Here is a 20,390-nt window from a genome sequence, read left to right as displayed (position 1 = left end):
CTCTCAACCTCGAGGAGTAACCTTGAGAGGTGTCCCTACTCAAGGGGAGATCCCACCATGCAGCCTGCTACTGTGCAGGAGAGCTCAACGGGCTCTTGGGCAGCTCACAGGGGTAAGGGGTAAGATGATTGACTCATAGTCATATCTGATAACTGTGGTTAGGTGGGCGTATTTCTCACAATAACCAAGGGCTATTGTGTTGTTATCTGGCTCCCAAATCCACTTAGTTAATGGACAAAGCTATCACTATCAGCATCCATTAACAACTGCCCCTGGTAGTTATCGCTTGAGCAGGGTTACAGGAGATAAAGGTCAGGTTGGGTGGGGGAGCACACCGTCACACTCCATCCGCGACATGGTCTCTATGTAGAAATCTATCCCTTCATTTAACAGAATGATAGCATTTTATATAACCTAAATTGGTTTAATTTCTGACTTTCTATTTGAGAAATTCCTTAGTTTCTATAAACAAAAGTCCAGATCATGTACCTGTGATCCATAAGCACACAAAGCCCTTTGTGTGGAAATTAATCCTCCTGGGCAAATGAAAGGGTAGGTAATCTATGAGTGAATTGTTCCAAATTCCTGTGAAACTTCCAGTATTGTAGAGTCTCAGGGGCAGGACAATCGATTAATTCTGTATTGGGATCCCTGACTATATTCCTGCCTGATAGAAGGATGTTGGGAAATTCAGAAGTGAGGTTCCGAATGTTTTTCTCTTCCTTTCTCTGTTGGGCATGTTCAGTTCTTAACCCTGTAAGTGGATTTGTTCAACCCTGGTAAGAAATATAGGTCTTATGAGAGTTTTCATTGCTTTGTCTGTAAAATCCAAATTAGAAATAGAGCAGGCAGAAAATTGTCTGATGAAACACATTTCTGCTGAACTATGTCAATTTATTAGTACTGAATGGTTTAACAGAAATGTGTTGTCTGTTCTTCTGTTAGAATTTTATTTACAAGGTTGTATTTAGATATGTGGATAGAGCTTTCAAAATCTATAAAATAAAATATTTTAGTCTTTTTGTTTTAGTTTATTGGCATGTATTTCAGTAAACCATAAAATTGCATAGCAAAATGACACGTGTCAGAGGAGGGAACAAAACCAGAAATATGCTCTCAGACACCAAATCGATTCCATCATTCTCCTGTTAACAAAGCTGATATTTCTATTCCTTTGGATTTGCACTAATTCTTTCTCCCATAAACTGTTTGGCTTCCAGCTGCAATAGACTCTCTGCATCTTGCTGTTGGTTTATGGGACATTAGATGAAGAAAGCATGATTTAAATTATCTTTCAAATCATTTACTGAGAGATTTTAAAGAGTTGGCATTAAAGTTTCATCCCACCTGAACTCCACTAGTAACAAAAGTATGCTGTATATAAAACTTTATTTGTGATTTCTTCGTCTATGTATCTGTGCACATAGACAGCATATAGATGCTGTCAAGAAAAAACACACAATTGTTTTAACGATGAGGAATATGAAACAATGATACTTAAAAGATCAATTTCTTCTGAGCAAGTCATGAATACATTAGGAGTTCTTTTTATGTTTGATTTGTTCACATATTGCTACTGCTGTTCTGTAATGTTTTTTGTTTAATAATTTAATATCTAGTAATCTATCATCCATTATTTCCTGAAATGGCAGCTGTACTAGATTAGAAAGCCATGAGCACAATTCATATTTGAACCTCAATGTTTTTATATTATTGCTTTCTTGCTTTATCTTGGTGGTGTGCATTCCTCCTCTTTGACACCTAGATTAGATTCAATTTATCTAGAGACATTCCTCACAGTTTACACTCATGTTTCTGCAGCTGCCAGATCTGTCATCTACTAAATCTCGAGGAACATTAACCCATGATATTCACCATCTTCAGTGTGAGAAAAAGACTTGTGCAACTGTGGCAACATCCTTTTGTTACATAGACAACCTCCATTCCTCATAAATGAAGGAATTTCTCTATGTTGCAAATATGCTTTTGCATATATGCAAGGCCTCATGTAGGCGTATACAGGCTTGCTTCCTCCCTTCATATTCTTTTGCAGAATCTCCTCTACTGTTTGTTTTAAAGATATTAATTTGGTTATGAAGCTATCAATTACCAATTCAATTTTTAGTTCACGTGACTTACAAATGATTAGTTGGGTTATAAATTGAATGAATCAAGTAACAATTACTAACCTAATTAGAATATCTATCACAAAGCCAAGACTTAGTAAAATACCACTTACTGATTAGAATATCAATTTCAAACATAATTACCAGTTTGCAAAAAATTAAACAAGCATGTGTATATATTTAGCGTGAAAGCAATGCTTGGTTGACTCAAAACAGTCAGTCAAATTCATTTTAATAGGAAATGTCAGTGCTTTGACTCATCCCTTTTTGAAATGGAAGAGTGTAGAAATGACAGCAATACTCGCTTTATCAGTGTTAACACTGAGTTCAGTGCTGGGAGCTCACACGAGTAACTAGGGATTAAAAGCGTGGAGGAATTCTGGCTGACCTCACAGTCACATGTTGCATGTTCAAAAAGCACTGCAAGTGCAGAGTTAAGACGCATGTATAACCTTAATTTACCCTGTTACAACGCTGTTCAGTAATTTTCCTGTTCCATCGTGCTCCTGTGTGATGCAGCAGGCAGCACCTACATTTTGTGGATGTTTTCCACAACAAATTAAGTCCCAGAAAGCAGGAGTGAATTTCATATGCTCAGATCATTGACCCATCCTCAAACATTAATATAATCGGTAAAGTACATAGTACTACTTAACCTGACTGGGTTCTTAAAGGTAATGCTGTAAAAAACAGTGCACTTAAAATGCTCTTGACTAAATGTCACTAATTGAAAGTAATAATTGCACTTTTACAACCCCAGGAAAATGCCAGAGTCCTCCAGGAACGGGCAGTTGCTTACATCAACACAGATTCTTCTATAGAAGGTGTGTCTTTTATTTTTAAACTCACTTTACTTCACAGATGTCAATTTTAATAGTTCACTGTGTATTATTTATTGCATCCAGAGCTGGCAAACTATTAAGATAGATAATGTGATGTTCAGAGTAAGTGTAGCAAATACAGAATTAAGTGGAGAGAGAGAACAATTTAAATTCTCATGTTGCTTTCTTGTTGCAAATAGCACCATCCATGAGCTGCAGCCCACGTGTCTGGACTCCAGAATGTCTCCTCTGGAGGAGTTTAGTATTCTGTGCTAATGAACTGAGCGGTCTGAATGTTAAACTCTCTCTTAACTGCATTAGCTTTAATTTACAATTACAGTTTTAATATATGACAGACTGCTCCTTGTTCTGCTTGCAGCTCCAGCTCCTTTCCCTGTGGAATTATAATATTTTGGGACACTAATTTATTATGATCTTAAGATAATTTGTGTCAAGACCTTAGGCTTTCATTTTGTGGGGGTGGGACCCATTTTGGTGCTTTGGGCCAGTGTGGTCACCTTTGTTCATTGCTATGAGCAGGGAGAATATGCAGGGAGTTACATATGTATTATGGCAGGGCTCTTCTAGAAAAATAAGCGCTGAATAGTGTTTCACAAAAAACCTGATCCACCATTATCCAATTTACTATGCCCTTCAGAGTATGAGAAGAATCTGTCATACAGGAATGCTGCTTAGAAGCTGTACTTTGAGTTTTGGGCCCAACACTATGACCTAAATCACAAAATCCTTCTTAAATTATACTGAGCTTTATTACAGAAGGACTTCATTTACTGTTGTCTGTGCTGAGACAATAGCCAGTAAAGTCCTGTGAAGCTGTCCTGTGTCATAACCTCAGTTATTTAGGGCATTGATCTTCCCATGTTAAACCAAACTTATTTGGGCTTACTGTGTGTGAATAAAATGGATATCAACAGGAATATTTAAGAACTCTTTTTATGCCTGTTAGATGAAAATTTTGTCTGTCACAAAAGGATTGGAAAGAAAGAAAAGCCAGACCCAGTTTCTAAATGCTCAGTTGGAGCTGGGGTATAGGGAGGGTTAGAGCTGTTCCTTCAATTATGCAGCCTACATGTTGTGTAAAAAGTAGAGCAGAATTTCACGCCTAGAAGATCTCACGAATGAAATAATAGCTTTACAACTGCTTCATATTCTCAGCATGGACTGTAACACGTATTTTTCAGTTGGTTTGCAGCCAACGTGCTGCTGCCTTAACAATTTTCTTCTAAATCTTGATTATTCAAACATGTCTCTTGCTTTATGCATTAAAGAAAATGTGAAAGTAAAACCACTGGAAAAGAAATATGTAATAAGGAAAAGAACACCGTGTTCAGTGTGCTGTTTTAAGTATCTTGGACATCTTTCACCTGACTGAGCATTAAAATCCCCTGTAGAGCCATAGCATCCATGTACTCTGCCGATTATTTTGTTTATCATCATACATCTCCAGAGCACTTCTTATGCCACGTTTTGGACAGCAAATTATTTCTATTCATTGTCCTTTAGCAATGAAAAGAAGAATAGTGGGTCATCCTTTTAGGCATTTTTGTGACTTTAATTTCCAGTTCTCAAATATAGACTCTCTTTGGAAACATTAATAAAATTATCTAGTATTTTTTTCCATCATCATGGGGTTTTCTGTAATTGTCAGTTTAGTCCTCTTGTGAGTACACACTGTGCAAAGGTCTAAAGCCATATCAAAACCTAATAACTGTGTTATCTGAGAGCCTATGTTTTATTATATCAAACCCTTCTCACCCCTCTTCCCCTCTTTGTTGTTGTCCATATTTGAGGGCAGAGGTGTTCGCCCAGCTGCTGTCCGGTGGCTGTAGTCTATAGAGAAGACTGCTTTACACTCCTGCCTGCCTCAAAAGTGGCGATAGTTTCTTTTTGATGGGGCTCTGGCTGCTGTAACTGGTAACTTTGGTATGAGATACTTACCTAGCTCAACATAGCCCGCAGGCAGTGTGAAAACCTCATGGGTGTAAAGTGCAGAAGCCACAGTGTGGTGGTAAAAGGGGAGGTTTAGGAGCCAGTAGATGAAAACGTTACTGTGTATCTTTGTTGCCTCCTATTTGGGTGAGACTTAGTTCTGAAATATAAAATGCCAAATGTCTTGCAAGTCTCTTACTCAGAAGATGACCTGTCTTTCAGATACAGTCTGCAAAAACATTGAAAAAGTACTCTTTATGATAAGAGAAGAAGAGCTGCATTGAAAGACGTCTTAAAACTTCTTGCAGGGAATATGTCTTTCCTGCTGCACGGTTCCTGAACGCACTAACTTTATTTTTAACATCCTACAAAAAGTAGGATGTTACCATTGCCTTCTGTTTAACACAAGCTTCAGGGAGTGTATGAGTGACAAGGACTTGTAGCTAATGAGGGATAGTTAGGCATATTTTAGAACTATGGGAAGGCTTAATTGCATTACTGTGTATGTACTGTAACCAATGCATCATTGTCGTGTAGTAGCAGCAGCTTATACAATGTGACCAAGTAGTGTCTTTCTGTATATAGTCTGAGGCAAGATCTCAATTCTTGCCTTGGAGTCAAGAAGTTTGTCTAAGAAAGGACTACAGGGTTTAATCCATTAAGAAGATAATGCCACTGGTACATGAAGGGAAAATTTCCGTGTCTTTGTTTCATTTTCAGGTAACTACACATTAAGAGTTGACTGCACCCCTCTTCTCTACCAGCTGGTGTATAATCTAACAAAAGAGGTACAGAATCAGAGCGTCTATTATTTGTGACTTTCTAAGAATGTAAAACTGCAAGTTTATTGGGTAAAATTGGATTATTGTATAATACTGGATTTCTCTTATTGCTGTGCTGGAAGAATCTTGATCCCACCAAAATCAATAGCAAAACATCCCATCAGTGGTACACAGTCCAGGCTCACAGTTCCTCAGTATTCTTAGAAAGGTTGAAATGTGTCACTGACATAAGTGGAATATTATTTGTAATATATAGTAAAAATAATAATAATAAAAACAAGATAATAAAACACTTGAGCAAGATCAATTCTCTAAAGTGATAAGCATTCAAGGAATTAAATTGCATTTTAGATCTCCATTTCATGTGCAAAAGATAATCTATTCATTTTCACATTGGCTAGCTAACATTTTCTCTCTGTCTGTTCCCCCTGAATCTCCTCCGTATCTGACTGAGCCCCTGAAATACTGTGATAAATATTGAAGGATTGAGCGGGTTTTGTAACAGGCCAGATGTATGGATTTGCATGATCACAAGTGGTCTAATCATGTCTCCTTTTCTTTCACCTCTCAGGATGCATTATCATAAGGCTGAAAGATTGTGATCCATTAAAGCATGAAACTTCATTGGCCATATGAGGAGTTAACCAGATTAGGCACCTAGCATGAGCCATTGTCACTATCCTCAGGTCTGGATTCATCTCAATTAATGGAAGACATCTGTGTCTGACTTAAGCAACGTAGGCTCCCTTTAAAGGCAATGAGTAGAAATAGGCATTCATTTGACCAAATGTGGTTGTCTACTCTTGTACATACAGAACTCTCAGGCTATTTTTTTCCCCCTGATATTAAGGGAACCCAAGTGACTTGGTCCAGTGTAAAAATCTGCACAGCAATGGTACCTGGTAGGATGGCTCCAGCTACTAGTCTCCCATCCCACTAGATGCATACATCCTGAGCTATTTCCAAACGCAGTACACTTTCTTTTAACACTGGAAATGCCATGGTTTGAATCTGGGGCGGTTTATCTATGCTATTCCCATGTCTTGTCTTTTTCCTTTCCTTTCCTTTCCTTTCCTTTCCTTTCCTTTCCTTTCCTTTCCTTTCCTTTCCTTTCCTTTCCTTTCCTTTCCTTTCCTTTCCTTTCCTTTCCTTTCCTTTCCTTTCCTTTCCTTTCCTTTCCCCTCCTTTCCCCTCCTTTCCCCTCCTTTCCCCTCCTTTCCCCTCCTTTCCCCTCCTTTCCCCTCCTTTCCCCTCCTTTCCCCTCCTTTCCCCTCCTTCCCCTCCTTTCCCCTCCTTTCCCCTCCTTCCCCTCCTTTCCCCTCCTTTCCCCTCCTTCCCCTCCTTTCCCCTCCTTTCCCCTCCTTTCCCCTCCTTTCCCCTCCTTTCCCCTCCTTTCCCCTCCTTTCCCCTCCTTTCCCCTCCTTTCCCCTCCTTTCCCCTCCTTTCCCCTCCTTTCCCCTCCTTTCCCCTCCTTTCCCCTCCTTTCCCCTCCTTTCCCCTCCTTTCCCCTCCTTTCCCCTCCTTTCCCCTCCTTTCCCCTCCTTTCCCCTCCTTTCCCCTCCTTTCCCCTCCTTTCCCCTCCTTTCCCCTCCTTTCCCCTCCTTTCCCCTCCTTTCCCCTCCTTTCCCCTCCTTTCCCCTCCTTTCCCCTCCTTTCCCCTCCTTTCCCCTGAAGTACCATACGAAGTACTTGAGACTGGCTCTTTGAAAATTTTCCTGTTCAGTGTTATTTAAGCTTTTAACAGTAGAAGTATAATGTAAACAATAGAAAACCTGACAACTATTCTGTAATTCCATGCTGTCTCCTTGCTAAAAAACTCCTAGAAGTACATCATATTCAGCCATATTCTTCATAGTTCCATTTGTAAAGGGGATTATTTTATGGTAAACAGTTCTAAGTGAAAAGTCTGACTATTTCTTGAGCTCCTTAAAGCCACTGTTGGAATATCTTAGATTTTTTTTTTTGTTAGCTTGTTATAGACAAAATTCACAACTACTTTTTCTTTTCTGTTGTTCCACAGAGCAGGATTCTGCAACAACATTCTGATTCTCTGCTGTTCTCTGCTTTCTGTAGACAGCCAAAGAACACTTTGCCCAGTTTTATCATATTGTGTCTGTCCAAAGAATCTCATCTGCAATCCTTTTTTTCTAGAGGAGTGTTTTCCTCTTTTTTTACTGCTAAACCTGGGACTGCCTCTCATCTTTTTGAAAAATAAAATTGTGGTTCAATTTTTACAGTGATTCAACATTGTATTTTTCATTTCAGAACCATCTTTTCTTTACAGGGTTGATGTGCCACCAGTGACCTCCAGTGATCCATAAATCACAGGCTGTGAAATGTTTCTCTAGAACACTTACACTCTTTTGAACTTTTCTGTAAGATCATTCATAGAGATCGTTGGAATTTTCCTAAGGAAAAAGATGTTTTGATGGACTCTTGGAGAGAAGTCAGGGATACCAAAGGGTGTTTGCTGAAGGACCACTTCTAGCTAGGACAACGTTTCTGTTGACATAGAAACATGTATACAGATGACTGATAGACCCTGTAGAAATGTGGCACATCTTTTACTTGGCTCACTGCTTCTAGCATCACAGGATAAAATTCATTTAAGGGTTCAAACATCTTTATTCTCCAGGTCTCTAAAAATTCCAGTGAATTGGATTAGCAAAAGAGGGAGAGAAACTAAAGCAACAGCTAGAAGAGGGAAGCACTGTTTTGCGGAGGGATGTGCTTAATTTTCTTAATTTTTTTCTTCACTTGAATTTGGGTAGCCTCTTACAAAGATAACCAAAGACTACAATCTGTACCTTTGCTAATCTATTGTGTCTTTTCCACTAATCTGAAAAAAAAACTTAATTTCTGTAAGGGCTAGAAGGACTAAGGCAGAGTGATTATATTCTTAGTTTTGCTATTTCAACTGAAATGCATTTGGGTTTGGATGACATTGGGAAGATAGATGTACACATCAAAGCCTCAACCCGTTAAGTCTTTGCATATCCTGGTTGTTAGTTTCTTGAATAGGAATAGTGAGAAGTCCTGTGCACCTCAGGAGTCCTAGTTAATTCTTGGAAACAGCATAAATGGGACCAAAATGTTTCCTATGCTTTGCATTAGGCTTTTGCATGGGATTGAATTTCATTCAGAAAGCCCAGTATGTGAAAGAATATTAGTGCAGATGTGGGTGATTATGCATGTCCAAAAGAAAGTTATTTCTGTTCATATTAAAGAGTCCAACATCCAACTATCCAACATCCCAAGACCTCTTTACTTTTCTTGTTTTTCAGTGAGCCACTTCTCACCAAAAGAATGTAGTGTACACATGAAGTGGTGTCTTTCAAGGAGTTCTGCATTTAAGTGTGGTCCTCAGCATACAGATGGGACATTCAGCTGTGGAAAGTCTTTTTTGGCCCTGGTCTACTGCTAGGCTTTAGACAATTGGTAGCCACCGGCCAGCGTCTGCAATAGTTCAACTCCAATTCCCCTGTTCTGATCATCACTTCTTACTTTGTATTTATACTTAAAGAACTCTGCATCTTCCCTTGAGGTAGCAGTAAGCTTATGCTGATTCTAGATTTGGATCTAAATCAGGGCAAATAGTATGTTTTATTAGGCTCTCAGTGTTGTATGAAAAAGCTGGCCAATGGTTTTTACATGACCAGAGCCATCAGAATAACATCTCTGCCAGAGCATGGAGTGCTTTTACTCCCATATGTCAGAGTTCAGCTTGCTCTTATTAATGTACCGTTTTCAATTTAGCCCTAGAACTTCACCAAAGTGCTCTGAAAATGACAGCAGCCAAGCAGTTACTTCACAAAGTTGTTATTTTTCTGCTAGCTGCTGACATAATCTCAGAGGTCAGAACTTCTTTCTGATTTTCAATTTGGAGTCTGTATATTTTTCAATGCAGAATTTATGTCTTGACAATACTGCGGGACCGTGTATCTAGCCATGAACATTTATGCTTTGTATTTTGGAAAAAAAAAAAAAATCCCACTCCTCTGCACATCATAACTAATCTTATATTTAAAGGATCATGTCTATTAAAGATTGTTTAAGTGTAGATGGAGACCAGGGCCAGAGTCTTGATTAATTTTTACCTCTGCCACAGATTTTCTAAGAGCTTTGGTCAACTAACTTTATGCTCTTTCATAGTTTTCCCGGCTGTATGATGGCTTTACTAATACTTACCTTTTCCATCCTGGTTGCATAGCTTTTTGATTTTTTTTAAGGTAAGGGTGGGACCTACATTTGTACTTACAGTGTCTTGCACAATGGTGCTCCAGTCTTGGTTGCATCCCCTTGGCACTGCTGTAATATAGTTAATGACTGGTTTTGGCCCTTCCTTCTAGCACAATTCTTCTGTACCCTTCCTACAGCAAAAAGCAGTCAAATTTCAGGCTCAGCCTGTTGAGAGAATATTGCTGCTGCGCGGGGCAAACCGCCACAGGGTTAGGGCTGTCATCTCCCTTTGCCTGCTGAAAGGAAAGCAGCTGGGGCATCCTGGCTGCTGGAGGAGCTCCATAGTGCTATATATGCTGTTGTGTGCATACATACACAGCGCTATAATAAGGTGTTAAGAAGTCCTGGAAATCTCCAGGATCCACTTCCCCCAGAAGTGGATGAGCTCCAGCTAGTGTTCTTGAGCTTTTAACCTGCTCTTCCCCACTGTATATGGTTGGTTCCTAAGATGCTCTTCATGGTTGGGATCCATAAATGTATGTAACAAATGTAAATAGTGTATGTACACTTCCTTGGATGCAGCAATACTGTTGATTAATAATGATGCAGATAGCTGTAAAGGTCTCCTTTCATACTGAATTGTTAGAGGTACTACCAATGATTTTATAATCTTTTCCTCTCCAGATTTTAAGCCCTGATGAGGGTTATGAAAATAAGTCTCTTTATGAGAGTTGGCTTGAGAAAGATCCTGCAACTGAAAAGAATAGCTACCCCAGGTAAGTTGTTAATCTGTTTTTTCTTTCTCAATAATTTCATCATATCATAGCATGGCTACTCTCCAGAATTTTTCAGGAAGTGCTATTGATGACAGCAATACAAAACCTTTCAGTACAAGGTGACTCTCTAGCAATATCTTTTAAAGTAAAATAAAATAAAATGTTATGACTTTTTTAATGATGGTGACATCTATGCCTGCTGTAAAATGAAACCTCACACTTTTTAATGGCCTTTTATTAGTGGAAAAGCAATTTGGAAAGCAATCAAAAAAGACCAGGGCGGGGAAAGAGTTCAAAATATAGTTTAGTCACCCTACTAGATGAGATAATATCAAAATTGTTAGGATAAGCAAATGCTTAGTTGAAAGAAACTGCCTAGAGAAGTAATTAAAAAGCTCTTGTGATACTTATTCTTTCTTTATACAATGGATGTAAATTTAATACATTACAAAGCTATATCTGAAGGTATTAAAACTCTAAAATGCTGTTTGAGCCTGTGACTTGTAGGGCTGTGGCATTACTCACGTAAGGTAAATAGAACTGCCCCTTTGTGTGATTTGACCAAAATGTTCTGCGTGTATTACCCTGTCTTTCAGGCCCTGGTAAGATGAGTTTCTAGATTCATTAGACTCGCTGAGATTTCTTCCTTTTGAAAAAGCTACCAGACCTGACCTTTCTCAGTTGATACAAATAGTTCCTTGCAGAAATTTATACTAACAGAAGAACTTTAGCTGGGTTATTTTTTTTAGCTGAGAAACACCAATTATTCACCAGGCTAGACATTTAAACCTAAAACTTAATATAAAACTTAAATAAATATTTGAAAATACTTGGAATATTACATCTGTCTTTATCATCATTTTCTTCTTTTCCTCTGTCTTGCCACATCTACCCAGCAGATGGCAATATTTACTTGTAAGTAACATATAATTGTGTCTTCTGCGGTAGAAATTATTTGTCTTTGCTTCTACTGTGGAATATGCTAAGTATATAAACACATCTGTCTTTACATATATTGCTGCCCAATTCATATTAGTTTGGAAATAAATGATTGAAGTTTTAAGATTGCAGAGACATGTCTGATACATTTTTATGGCTCCTGTGCATAATGTGTCTTTTTTTTTTTAAATGTGGTCAGTGCCATAAACAGGATTGCTACCTTTAAAAAATCTTCCTAGCAATACAAGATACTGAATTAGTGTGGTGGAATAAAATCAGTTAGAGTAATTAAGCTTGCCACTCATCTAGTCTCTGATCTTACTAGTGTCCCTGATGTGCCTTCCAGAAGAACTGACCTCCATTTCTTTGAAAAATCTGCATTTTGCATAAATTACTACCGTACTATAAAGCAAGAGCTCTCACTGAGATGTTGTCTTTTCTACATGTAGAATAAACAAACTGGGATCAGGCAGTGATTTTGAAGCTTACTTTCAGCGATTGGGAATTGCATCGGGCAGAGTCCGTTATACCAAGAATAGGGTAAGTCTTCCAGATTGCTTGAAGAAGTTTGATAGTGCTGAACAGTCATACTTTAAAAGCATTTATTCATAATTAATAAAAAACCTTCAAAGAATCTTTGACTGGTTTGTATATCAATGCCATTTTTTTAATTTAGCAAGAAACCTGAATGTTTGGAGACTAAAACATGTTACAGTGTTGTGTATATTCTATAGGCTGTCAAGTTCACATAAAGATATTTATAGAATCTGGTTGGAGGTGTATATTCCATTCCACCATACTATTAGTAGCCCCTTTAATCTACAAATCTTCCTGGATTGTGTTCAGAAATAACTACACAAGATAAAAAGGGGCCATGATAGAGGATTTCTGCTATCCAAAACCCCAAACTGTTTTCACTGCTAGTGAAGGCAATCTCTGTACAATGGAACTGAAGGCAGGTCTGTGTAGGTAGAGAGAAGGAAGCCTGCTCACTTAATCTTGTGCAACAGTCCATGGATTCAGGTTGGTTTAGTTTCTTCAAATGAACACACAAAAATGGAAGGATAGTAAATTGTGTTTTGTAGCAAATAGCTTTTTTGATTTGGAAACTGTGCAAAACATCATAGTCGTTAAGTGATCAATACATCCCTTAACTGCAGTTAGAATGCAGGGCACTGACAAATTTCCTTGCTCTTTTTCAGAAAGTGGACAAATTCAGCAATTATCCTGTTTACCACACTGTGTATGAGACCTTTGAGTTAGTGGAAAAGTTTTACGACCCCACCTTCAAGAAACAGCTAACAATTGCCCAGTTACGAGGCAAACTGGTTTATGAACTGGCAGATTCCCAGGTCATTCCATTCGACTGTAGAGATTATGGAGAAGCCTTAAAAGGATATAGCAACAGAATTTATAAATTGGCCAAGAAACATGAAGAACAGCTGAAAACTTACAAAGTATTGTTTGGTGAGTAATAGCCACAAGACTATTTCTTAAGTGCATTAATTGGAATTATGCAAGGACATGTTATATCACAGAACCATAGAATAGTTTGGGTTGGAAGGGACCTCTAAAGGTCATCTAGTCCACCCCCCCTGCCGTGGGCAGGGACATCTTCAACTAGATCAGGTTGCTCAGAGCCCTGTCTGTTATAGCTCTGAAAATGAACTCCTTACTTTCCTGTTTCAATCCTGCCATCATAATAAAGAGCCTCTAATTTTCTTTTTCTAAACATAACACAGGTTTAGCACATTATTGTCTAGATGAGAGGGTTATAACAGTTTTCATGCATATTATTACAGTGCTCATGACCAGTCATGGACCACAATCAAATGCAGAACAAAGAGATATATCAGCCTGCTTCTCACTTTCTTGCTTAAAAAAGAAGACAAGTTAAATGTTTATGGCAACTGCCTGGAACTTGAGAGACACAGGTGCCCATTCCTCCTCCGCCAAAGACTTCATCTGACCCTGGGAAACTTGCTTACCATCTGTCTCAGTGCCTGGATACCGCTTTTAGGCAACAGAAGCACTTCTCTAACTCTTCTGCATAAGCATATCCATTTGCTGAGCACCTGAACACATTGCAATGAAGCAAATAAAACCAGTCGGAAGCAGCAGAGTGTCCTGGATCCCAGGCTAGGATAGCTTCCACAGTAATTTTCTTTCTCTCCCTCTCTCTCTCTTCTTTCTTTCTTCTTGTCTCATTCACCCCTTGTGTTTCTGGACCAAGGAGGATTTTTCAGTCAGTCCTAATTCACTTGCTAACTAAGGGACCCATGGTTTAGAGACATTAACTAGCTTTTTGGAGATGCAGTACTCTTTCGGGTTGTGTGAAACATTAGAAGTAACTCAAATCGAATCCTCATTTGGAGAAAACTAAAAATGATGTTTAAAACTTCATGTAATGGCTTAGGTGAAAAATTCTTGACTATTTTGAAAAGTCACCCTTTTTTGTAAAAAGGCCACTGGAGACAGGAAGCCTTGCATGGTGGATCATCTGGTCTGAGATTTTGCATAACACAAGGATTTATTTCCATATGTTCTTGTGTTTACTGCAACATATCTTGTAAGGAAACACCAAGTCTGGACCTTCTTTTTGCAAAATTTCTGTTAAATAATTTATTTTCATTGTTTGGGTTTCTTTCTCATTTCAGATTAGAAGTTGCCCAAACTATCTTCTGACCAATGCATCCATTTTTGTTCCTAGATTCTAGAAGCAATCTTTTTGTTAGCTTCCCCCCAACAAGTATCACTTAACCCTCTCCTTAATAACTGTATAGGTGTGTCACTTTGACCAGTTTTTTACAAGGCATATTTTTTAGTTTGAAAATACTCTTCTCTGATGCCTGATCAGTTTTAAATTATTTCTTGAATGAAACTATAACTTTTAATTTTTGTTTATTCTATTACACCAGAGTGCATTAAAATGCATAGGTAGTTTTTACAATACTGTGAAAATTAAAATTCATTTCACTGAGAATTTTCATAGGATTGCCTATTGACAGCACTGAATGTCAGAAAATTGTTAATTAAGCCTGAATAAATCAGATAATTGGCTTTTAAAATAATAGATTAAGGTTTTTGTTTGCCTTTGGATTCACATTTCAGCTGCTCCTCTGCAACAATGAAGGCTGGAAACCTTTTTTCATTAAATATGTACTTGTAGTCATATGCTATCATCAGGAACTAAGATTTGCAGGGAGAAAAAAAAAAAAAGAAACGTTGTGATACTTTCTAGAAAAACCACCACTGACAGCACTGAATAGCGAGTGAACATGAGCACAAATTCTCTTACATATTTTCAGATGACCTTTCTTTTTTTTCTCTTAAATCCCCTCCTACTGCTTCTGAAATATAATCTGTTGCCATGATACAACCATGATGTCAGCAGGGCAGAACTCTGTCCTCTGGCAAACTCAGAACTATTGCCACGGTTGTGGACGAGTGTACATTCTCACCCTCACAACGTGACATAGGTCTGTCTATACTGCAGTCCGTAAACAGGTCACATCATACATAAAATCTGTGCCTCTAATGTCAACTAAACAAAAATATTAATACAAGAACAAGCAAGTGTAGGCTGGTGATGAATAAGTGAGTTTGCTAGAAATAGAAGAGCAAACGAGACTGCAGAACAGCTTTCAATAGGAGTCCTGGGAACAGAAAGCCTATCACGCTAAACAGTGTGATAAATCTATCTACAGAAAGCCTATCACACTAAAATAGTGTGATAATTTTATAAACAGTGAAGGGCCATAGTTGCCAACAGAGGACTGGATTTAGGAGATGACCTAATCTTATGCCCCATATTCCTGTACGATCAAAGAGAGGATACTCTGGTTTATCTAAAGTTTTCTGAAACTCATGGGCAAAATGTACAAGTTGTAAACCTTCCTTCTTTGTAATTGAGTTGAATTTTGATAAGGCCAGAAGTTCTTCTTCTCATAACATCCACCTTTTACTTATTCTACAAAAATAAGTTGTATAAATTGATAGTTTTCCCAGGTCTGTATTAAATAGACCCTTCCACAGGAAAATCGTCACAGCTGATACTGTCATTAAAAGAAAGGCCTGCTGCTTCTTTGTCTAAGGTATTCCACATGGCTTGGACATACTGCCAGGGACAGAGCAGGAAAAAGCCACTGACTTACCCGCCAGCCTGCCTGCACATAGTCAGGCGTAACAGGCAAAATCCTGGGGTTTGAGTAGCAGCACTGTGGGACGGCACGCAGGGTCATGGCAGAGACATCTCCTATGCTGTAATGTAGTGCACGTGTGGAGCAAGCACGGGACTTGGCTACTTCAGTCTACCCTGTCTATCACGGTGTTCCATGACAGTTGTGTCTTTTATGCCTCACCTAATACTATTTGATATACATATCACACTATTCCATTATGATATGAATAGGACATAATGTTCCAAGAGGGAAATCCTGCTGTCCTTCCGCAGCCTGCTGGAAGAGCTGGTATTTTTTTATGTAAGTCAGGCTTTTTATACCTAAACGCTGCAGTGCACCCCTTTGTTAAAAAGGAAACTGCAGAGTTCTCCATTTGCAATGCCAGCCAGTCTTTTCCTTGCCAGGCAGAGGGAAGATGTATACTTGTGAAAGCTTTATCAAGCATTCTGCTTTATTGTTGGCCTCATTGCACAAGGTTTTTGTCTATTACCGCTAGTAGTGCAGCTCTTTAAAGTCTGCACTAGGGAAACTAATGAATTATGGAAAGACAACAAAATTAATGCAATTATATGAGCAAAACAAATGTAGTTTTTCACTGGGCAACTGAAAGGTGTATTGGGCTCAGCAGATATTTTGAAGTTGCTCACAAAGTCCTTCCTTTTCTAGATCCTCTTTTTTCCGCTGTGGTGAACTTCTCAAAGGCTGCTGCTGAATTTCACAGGAGACTTGAAGTTGACAAGAAGAAAGAGTAAGTCTGGAAAAAAAAAAAAAATTATATATATATATATGTGTGTGTGTGTGTATATCTGCCTTAGGTACCCAGGCAGCTCTGGTACCAGGGTGGCAGCTCTTTCTTTCCAGTGACTACAACAGGATTCTCTCTGATAACTGTAGAATAGAGCCCTTGAACTCTGAGACAGGCAATATCTGCTAAGATGAATTCTGCTTCCCATGATGAATACTATCAGCTGTAGAGCTTATTACTAGTATCAGCTTGTTGTTAAAATTATTGTAATACATGGAAAGGCAGATAGCAGTGAAAGCTAAAGTTGGAATGAGCTCTGTATTTAGACACCTACGCTTGAGTGTTGTAGGTGATGCCAGAATTTGTAGTTTCAGCACACCTCAAGGAGACAGGATGATGCTTCAGAGTATCTAAGATATCCTTATGATGCTTGTGAACCTAAGGGCCCTATGGGACTCCCGTGCCCTCTGAGTATAGTGGATGGTGGCCAGGTGCTCCTACGCACCTCATATGGTACCAGATAGTTGTGTTTAGGCAACTGAATCCCATCCTTACTATGTTACTGTATAGATTAGAGTAGAAGTTTGGACACTTGGCTTATGGGTGGACACCAAAATCTAGTTATCTTTATCTTGAACTAAATTGCAGCCTTCCTCTTCCCTCTGTTAAGTGGGATGTTTCTAGTGCCATTTAATAGTAAGTAAGTATCTGACACTGTCAGAAAGTCTCCCATTTTATTTTGCATAGTGTGAAATCTTGTAGTTTAGTTTTCTAACACAGAAATCCTAATGCATTAATATAACATGTATTGAATATCTCCATTTGCAAAACGTCATCTTTTTGCAAACTGTAGACCATCACTGTAATGTTTTTTTCTGTCCAAAGAAGAGGAAAAGTGTTTAAATGAAACTGGGAAGTCATGTTTCCTCATTGTGTGAAATGTCTCCGTCTCCATTTTCTGCAGTCCAGTTGCAGTGCGAATCATGAACGATCAGCTGATGTTTACAGAAAGAGCTTTCATTGATCCTCTTGGCTTACCAGGAAGGAAGTTTTACAGGTGAGGCAACAAGTTTCTTGACCAGCTGTCTAAGGCACCGTATTTTTTGCAGGGGAACCCCACCCTAACTGACTGGTCAGTTGAACTGCTGTATAGGCCTCATATAGGAATTACAGCTCAACAGATTCTGTTTTAGGTACAAGCCAGTGAGTAGCAGACTTTGTTTATAACCCCCAAGGAGAACTCCTTGGCTGCACCAGTCTTGTGGTGCCTAATTCCTCTTCTTGGGTCTGGCACTCTGTTTTTATTAGCCATCATACTCTGTGACTTTTATTTGCAGGTGTGTAGTACTACTTCTGTTACCACTTCCTCCTTTAAACCTGTACAAAGCGAGGATTCAGTGGAGAATCAACTGTACGGAAAGAAAGGAGAAATGAGGGTAGAGTAAAAGGGAGAAAAGGACGAGAACAGATGTGTAGTGAGGGTCAGGTGAAGAGAGAAGTCCAGAAGAGAGAGCTTGGAGAGAGTGACCTTTGAGCACAGGATAGATAAAGGTCCATGAGCTGTGCTGCAGAGATCCATCTGTCCCAGCTTTGGCTGCTTCTATAGATGCTCCTACTAGCTCAAATCATTAACTAGTTATTCTTGAAGTTTTCTCTCTACAAGCACGTGGGCCCGGAGAAAGACAATGTTTGGTGCACCACAATACCCTTTATAGAAGCCCAGTGCATTTATTAGTAACACTTGACAAGAACCTAGCTTCCACTGTCAGGTGTGTGACTACCTCACTTTACTCTCGGTATCCCCCTTTTCCTAACGACTGGATATATCTGACTCACTGACTGACGGCTTTCACACCAAGCCAGAAGTCCCTTGGGCAGGTAGAACTGAGAATCACACTTCCATCCTCCTAGGATAAACTATCATTCACGCTTTTGGAAGAATGAAATGGTTGTTTTCTACAGTTCTTGTTGGGCATTAGGTATCATTTAGAGCTGTCTGGTTTTTTAATTTTTTTTTACTTGCTTGCATTTATTAATATAGTTTTAGTGTTTATTTTGATTTGGGAGGACTCTTTTACATGCTACAAATGTGCTTTGATACTTCATATGAACAAAATCAATTTCAAAGCAGATCTGCAACTATTCATTATTTAAGGAAAAAAAAAACCACCAACAAATAAAATCGATAGTTTTGCGCAGTTCTGTTCCAATATGATCACTTCTTCTCTGAAGAATTCATGCTCTTCTCAAGAATTCTCCCATAGATTTTTTTTTTCCGTCTTTTTACCTCCCTTCCTTTCCCAGATCTGCTGACCATCATTCAACTGCTTAGTTATTTTTGAGGTTTCTGTTCCCCTTCTCATTGTACACCCGTAACTAGTTTTGTTCCCTGTTCCAGACTGCCACATGAGTTCAGCAGGTTTGCTGAGCTCCCATTTTCAAAAAATTTAACATGGTTTCATTCCTAATTAGACAAACGCATCATCTCTTCCCAAGGAGAAGGCTACCTTTCCTAAATCTCTGCCTTTTCCCATAGATTTTGCCCTTGGGGCTGCTTCCTCCTGTCTTTTTAAAGACAGGTATGGGTAGATTTCCTGTGTATTTAGCAAGTTCTGATCATCACAGGATTCACAGCTGCTTTATGTAGCACACGTACAGTTCCCTACCATGAACATGCACACCGTTAATGGTTATTTTATTTAGTATACCCACATTTTTTTTCTTTCTTTCCCCACAGACATGTCATCTTCGCTCCAAGCAGTCACAACAAGTATGCTGGAGAGTCCTTCCCGGGGATCTATGATGCCATGTTTGATATTGAAAGCAAAGCAGATCAGCATGAAGCCTGGGAAGAAGTTAAGAGGCAGATTTCCATTGCAGCCTTTACTGTGCAGGCAGCAGCAGAAACGCTGAAAGAAGTAGCGTAGGATGATGGCTTCAAAAAGCTCAGGCTCCAAGCAGTCACAACAAGTATGCTGGAGAGTCCTTCCCGGGGATCTATGATGCCATGTTTGATATTGAAAGCAAAGCAGATCAGCATGAAGCCTGGGAAGAAGTTAAGAGGCAGATTTCCATTGCAGCCTTTACTGTGCAGGCAGCAGCAGAAACGCTGAAAGAAGTAGCGTAGGATGATGGCTTCGAAAAGCTCAAACAGCAAAGCGTGAAATGTGCTGTAGTCAGGCTACTACAGTGACCCAGTCTCTCCTGACTGCCTACCTGAGTTTCCAACCTTCTGAATGCATGCAAGTGTACTGGTAAGGTGAGCAGGAACTCTGTGTATCAAAGAACTCCTGAGCTAGAAATTACTGTTTCTCTGATACTAACAAAACTGTAGATTTAAGAACAACCCTAGATGGAAGCAAATTTGGGGGTGGGGTGAAGGAAGAATCAGTTCCCAATTACAGTTTTCTGGAAGATCTGCCAATTTTGAGGACCCGTTATTCTGGATGTACAATTACAAAACCAGTTATTTGCCAAGCTACCTGTAAATCTTGTCCATGGCAGTGATCAACAGCACACTTTTCAAGAGAAAAAAAAGTGAGATTCCTCAGCACGTGGATTTTTCTTGTTCTGACAATTACTTTTATAATATAAGACATCAAAGGCATCTTTGCTTTTTAGAATCTATTCTGCAGGACTCATGAGCACTTATTATACTGATTTGCTTTCTTATCCTGAAAAAATAAAATACCAGCCCTCCTGCCGATTGCCTAAGCAGTACTAGCTGTTCTTGATAATCAGAGAAAACAGCTGCTTACACGCAGAAATCCAAAAGCATTTTCTCGGGGAATGAGTGTCCATCCCTCTGAAAGACACTGTGCACCTCCCTCCTTTATCTGCACGTTGGGATATGCAGACGGCGGGGGATGACCAAAAGCTGACCTCCCTGCT

General features: G+C 39.1%; 1 protein-coding gene across 1 annotated transcript in view; it reads left to right on the top strand.

The window, feature by feature from the left end:
- The window catches only part of LOC103904763 (N-acetylated-alpha-linked acidic dipeptidase 2), a 36,093-nt gene extending 16,667 nt beyond the window's left edge, over positions 1-19,426 (top strand). The window contains exons 12-19 of the mRNA XM_009286274.1: positions 2,887-2,950; positions 5,618-5,685; positions 10,543-10,634; positions 12,023-12,113; positions 12,776-13,040; positions 16,421-16,502; positions 17,464-17,556; positions 19,237-19,426. Coding sequence (XP_009284549.1) covers positions 2,887-2,950; positions 5,618-5,685; positions 10,543-10,634; positions 12,023-12,113; positions 12,776-13,040; positions 16,421-16,502; positions 17,464-17,556; positions 19,237-19,426 — 945 coding nt within the window. The remainder of the gene's footprint in view (positions 1-2,886; positions 2,951-5,617; positions 5,686-10,542; positions 10,635-12,022; positions 12,114-12,775; positions 13,041-16,420; positions 16,503-17,463; positions 17,557-19,236) is intronic.
- Positions 19,427-20,390: the final 964 nt, after the last annotated feature.

Source organism: Aptenodytes forsteri, unplaced genomic scaffold (assembly GCF_000699145.1).
Source record: "Aptenodytes forsteri isolate BGI_AS27 unplaced genomic scaffold, ASM69914v1 Scaffold376, whole genome shotgun sequence".
Classification (NCBI taxonomy): Eukaryota; Metazoa; Chordata; class Aves; order Sphenisciformes; family Spheniscidae; genus Aptenodytes; species Aptenodytes forsteri.
Note: the sequence above shows the minus strand (reverse complement) of the source record. Positions and strands in the feature narration are given on the sequence as shown.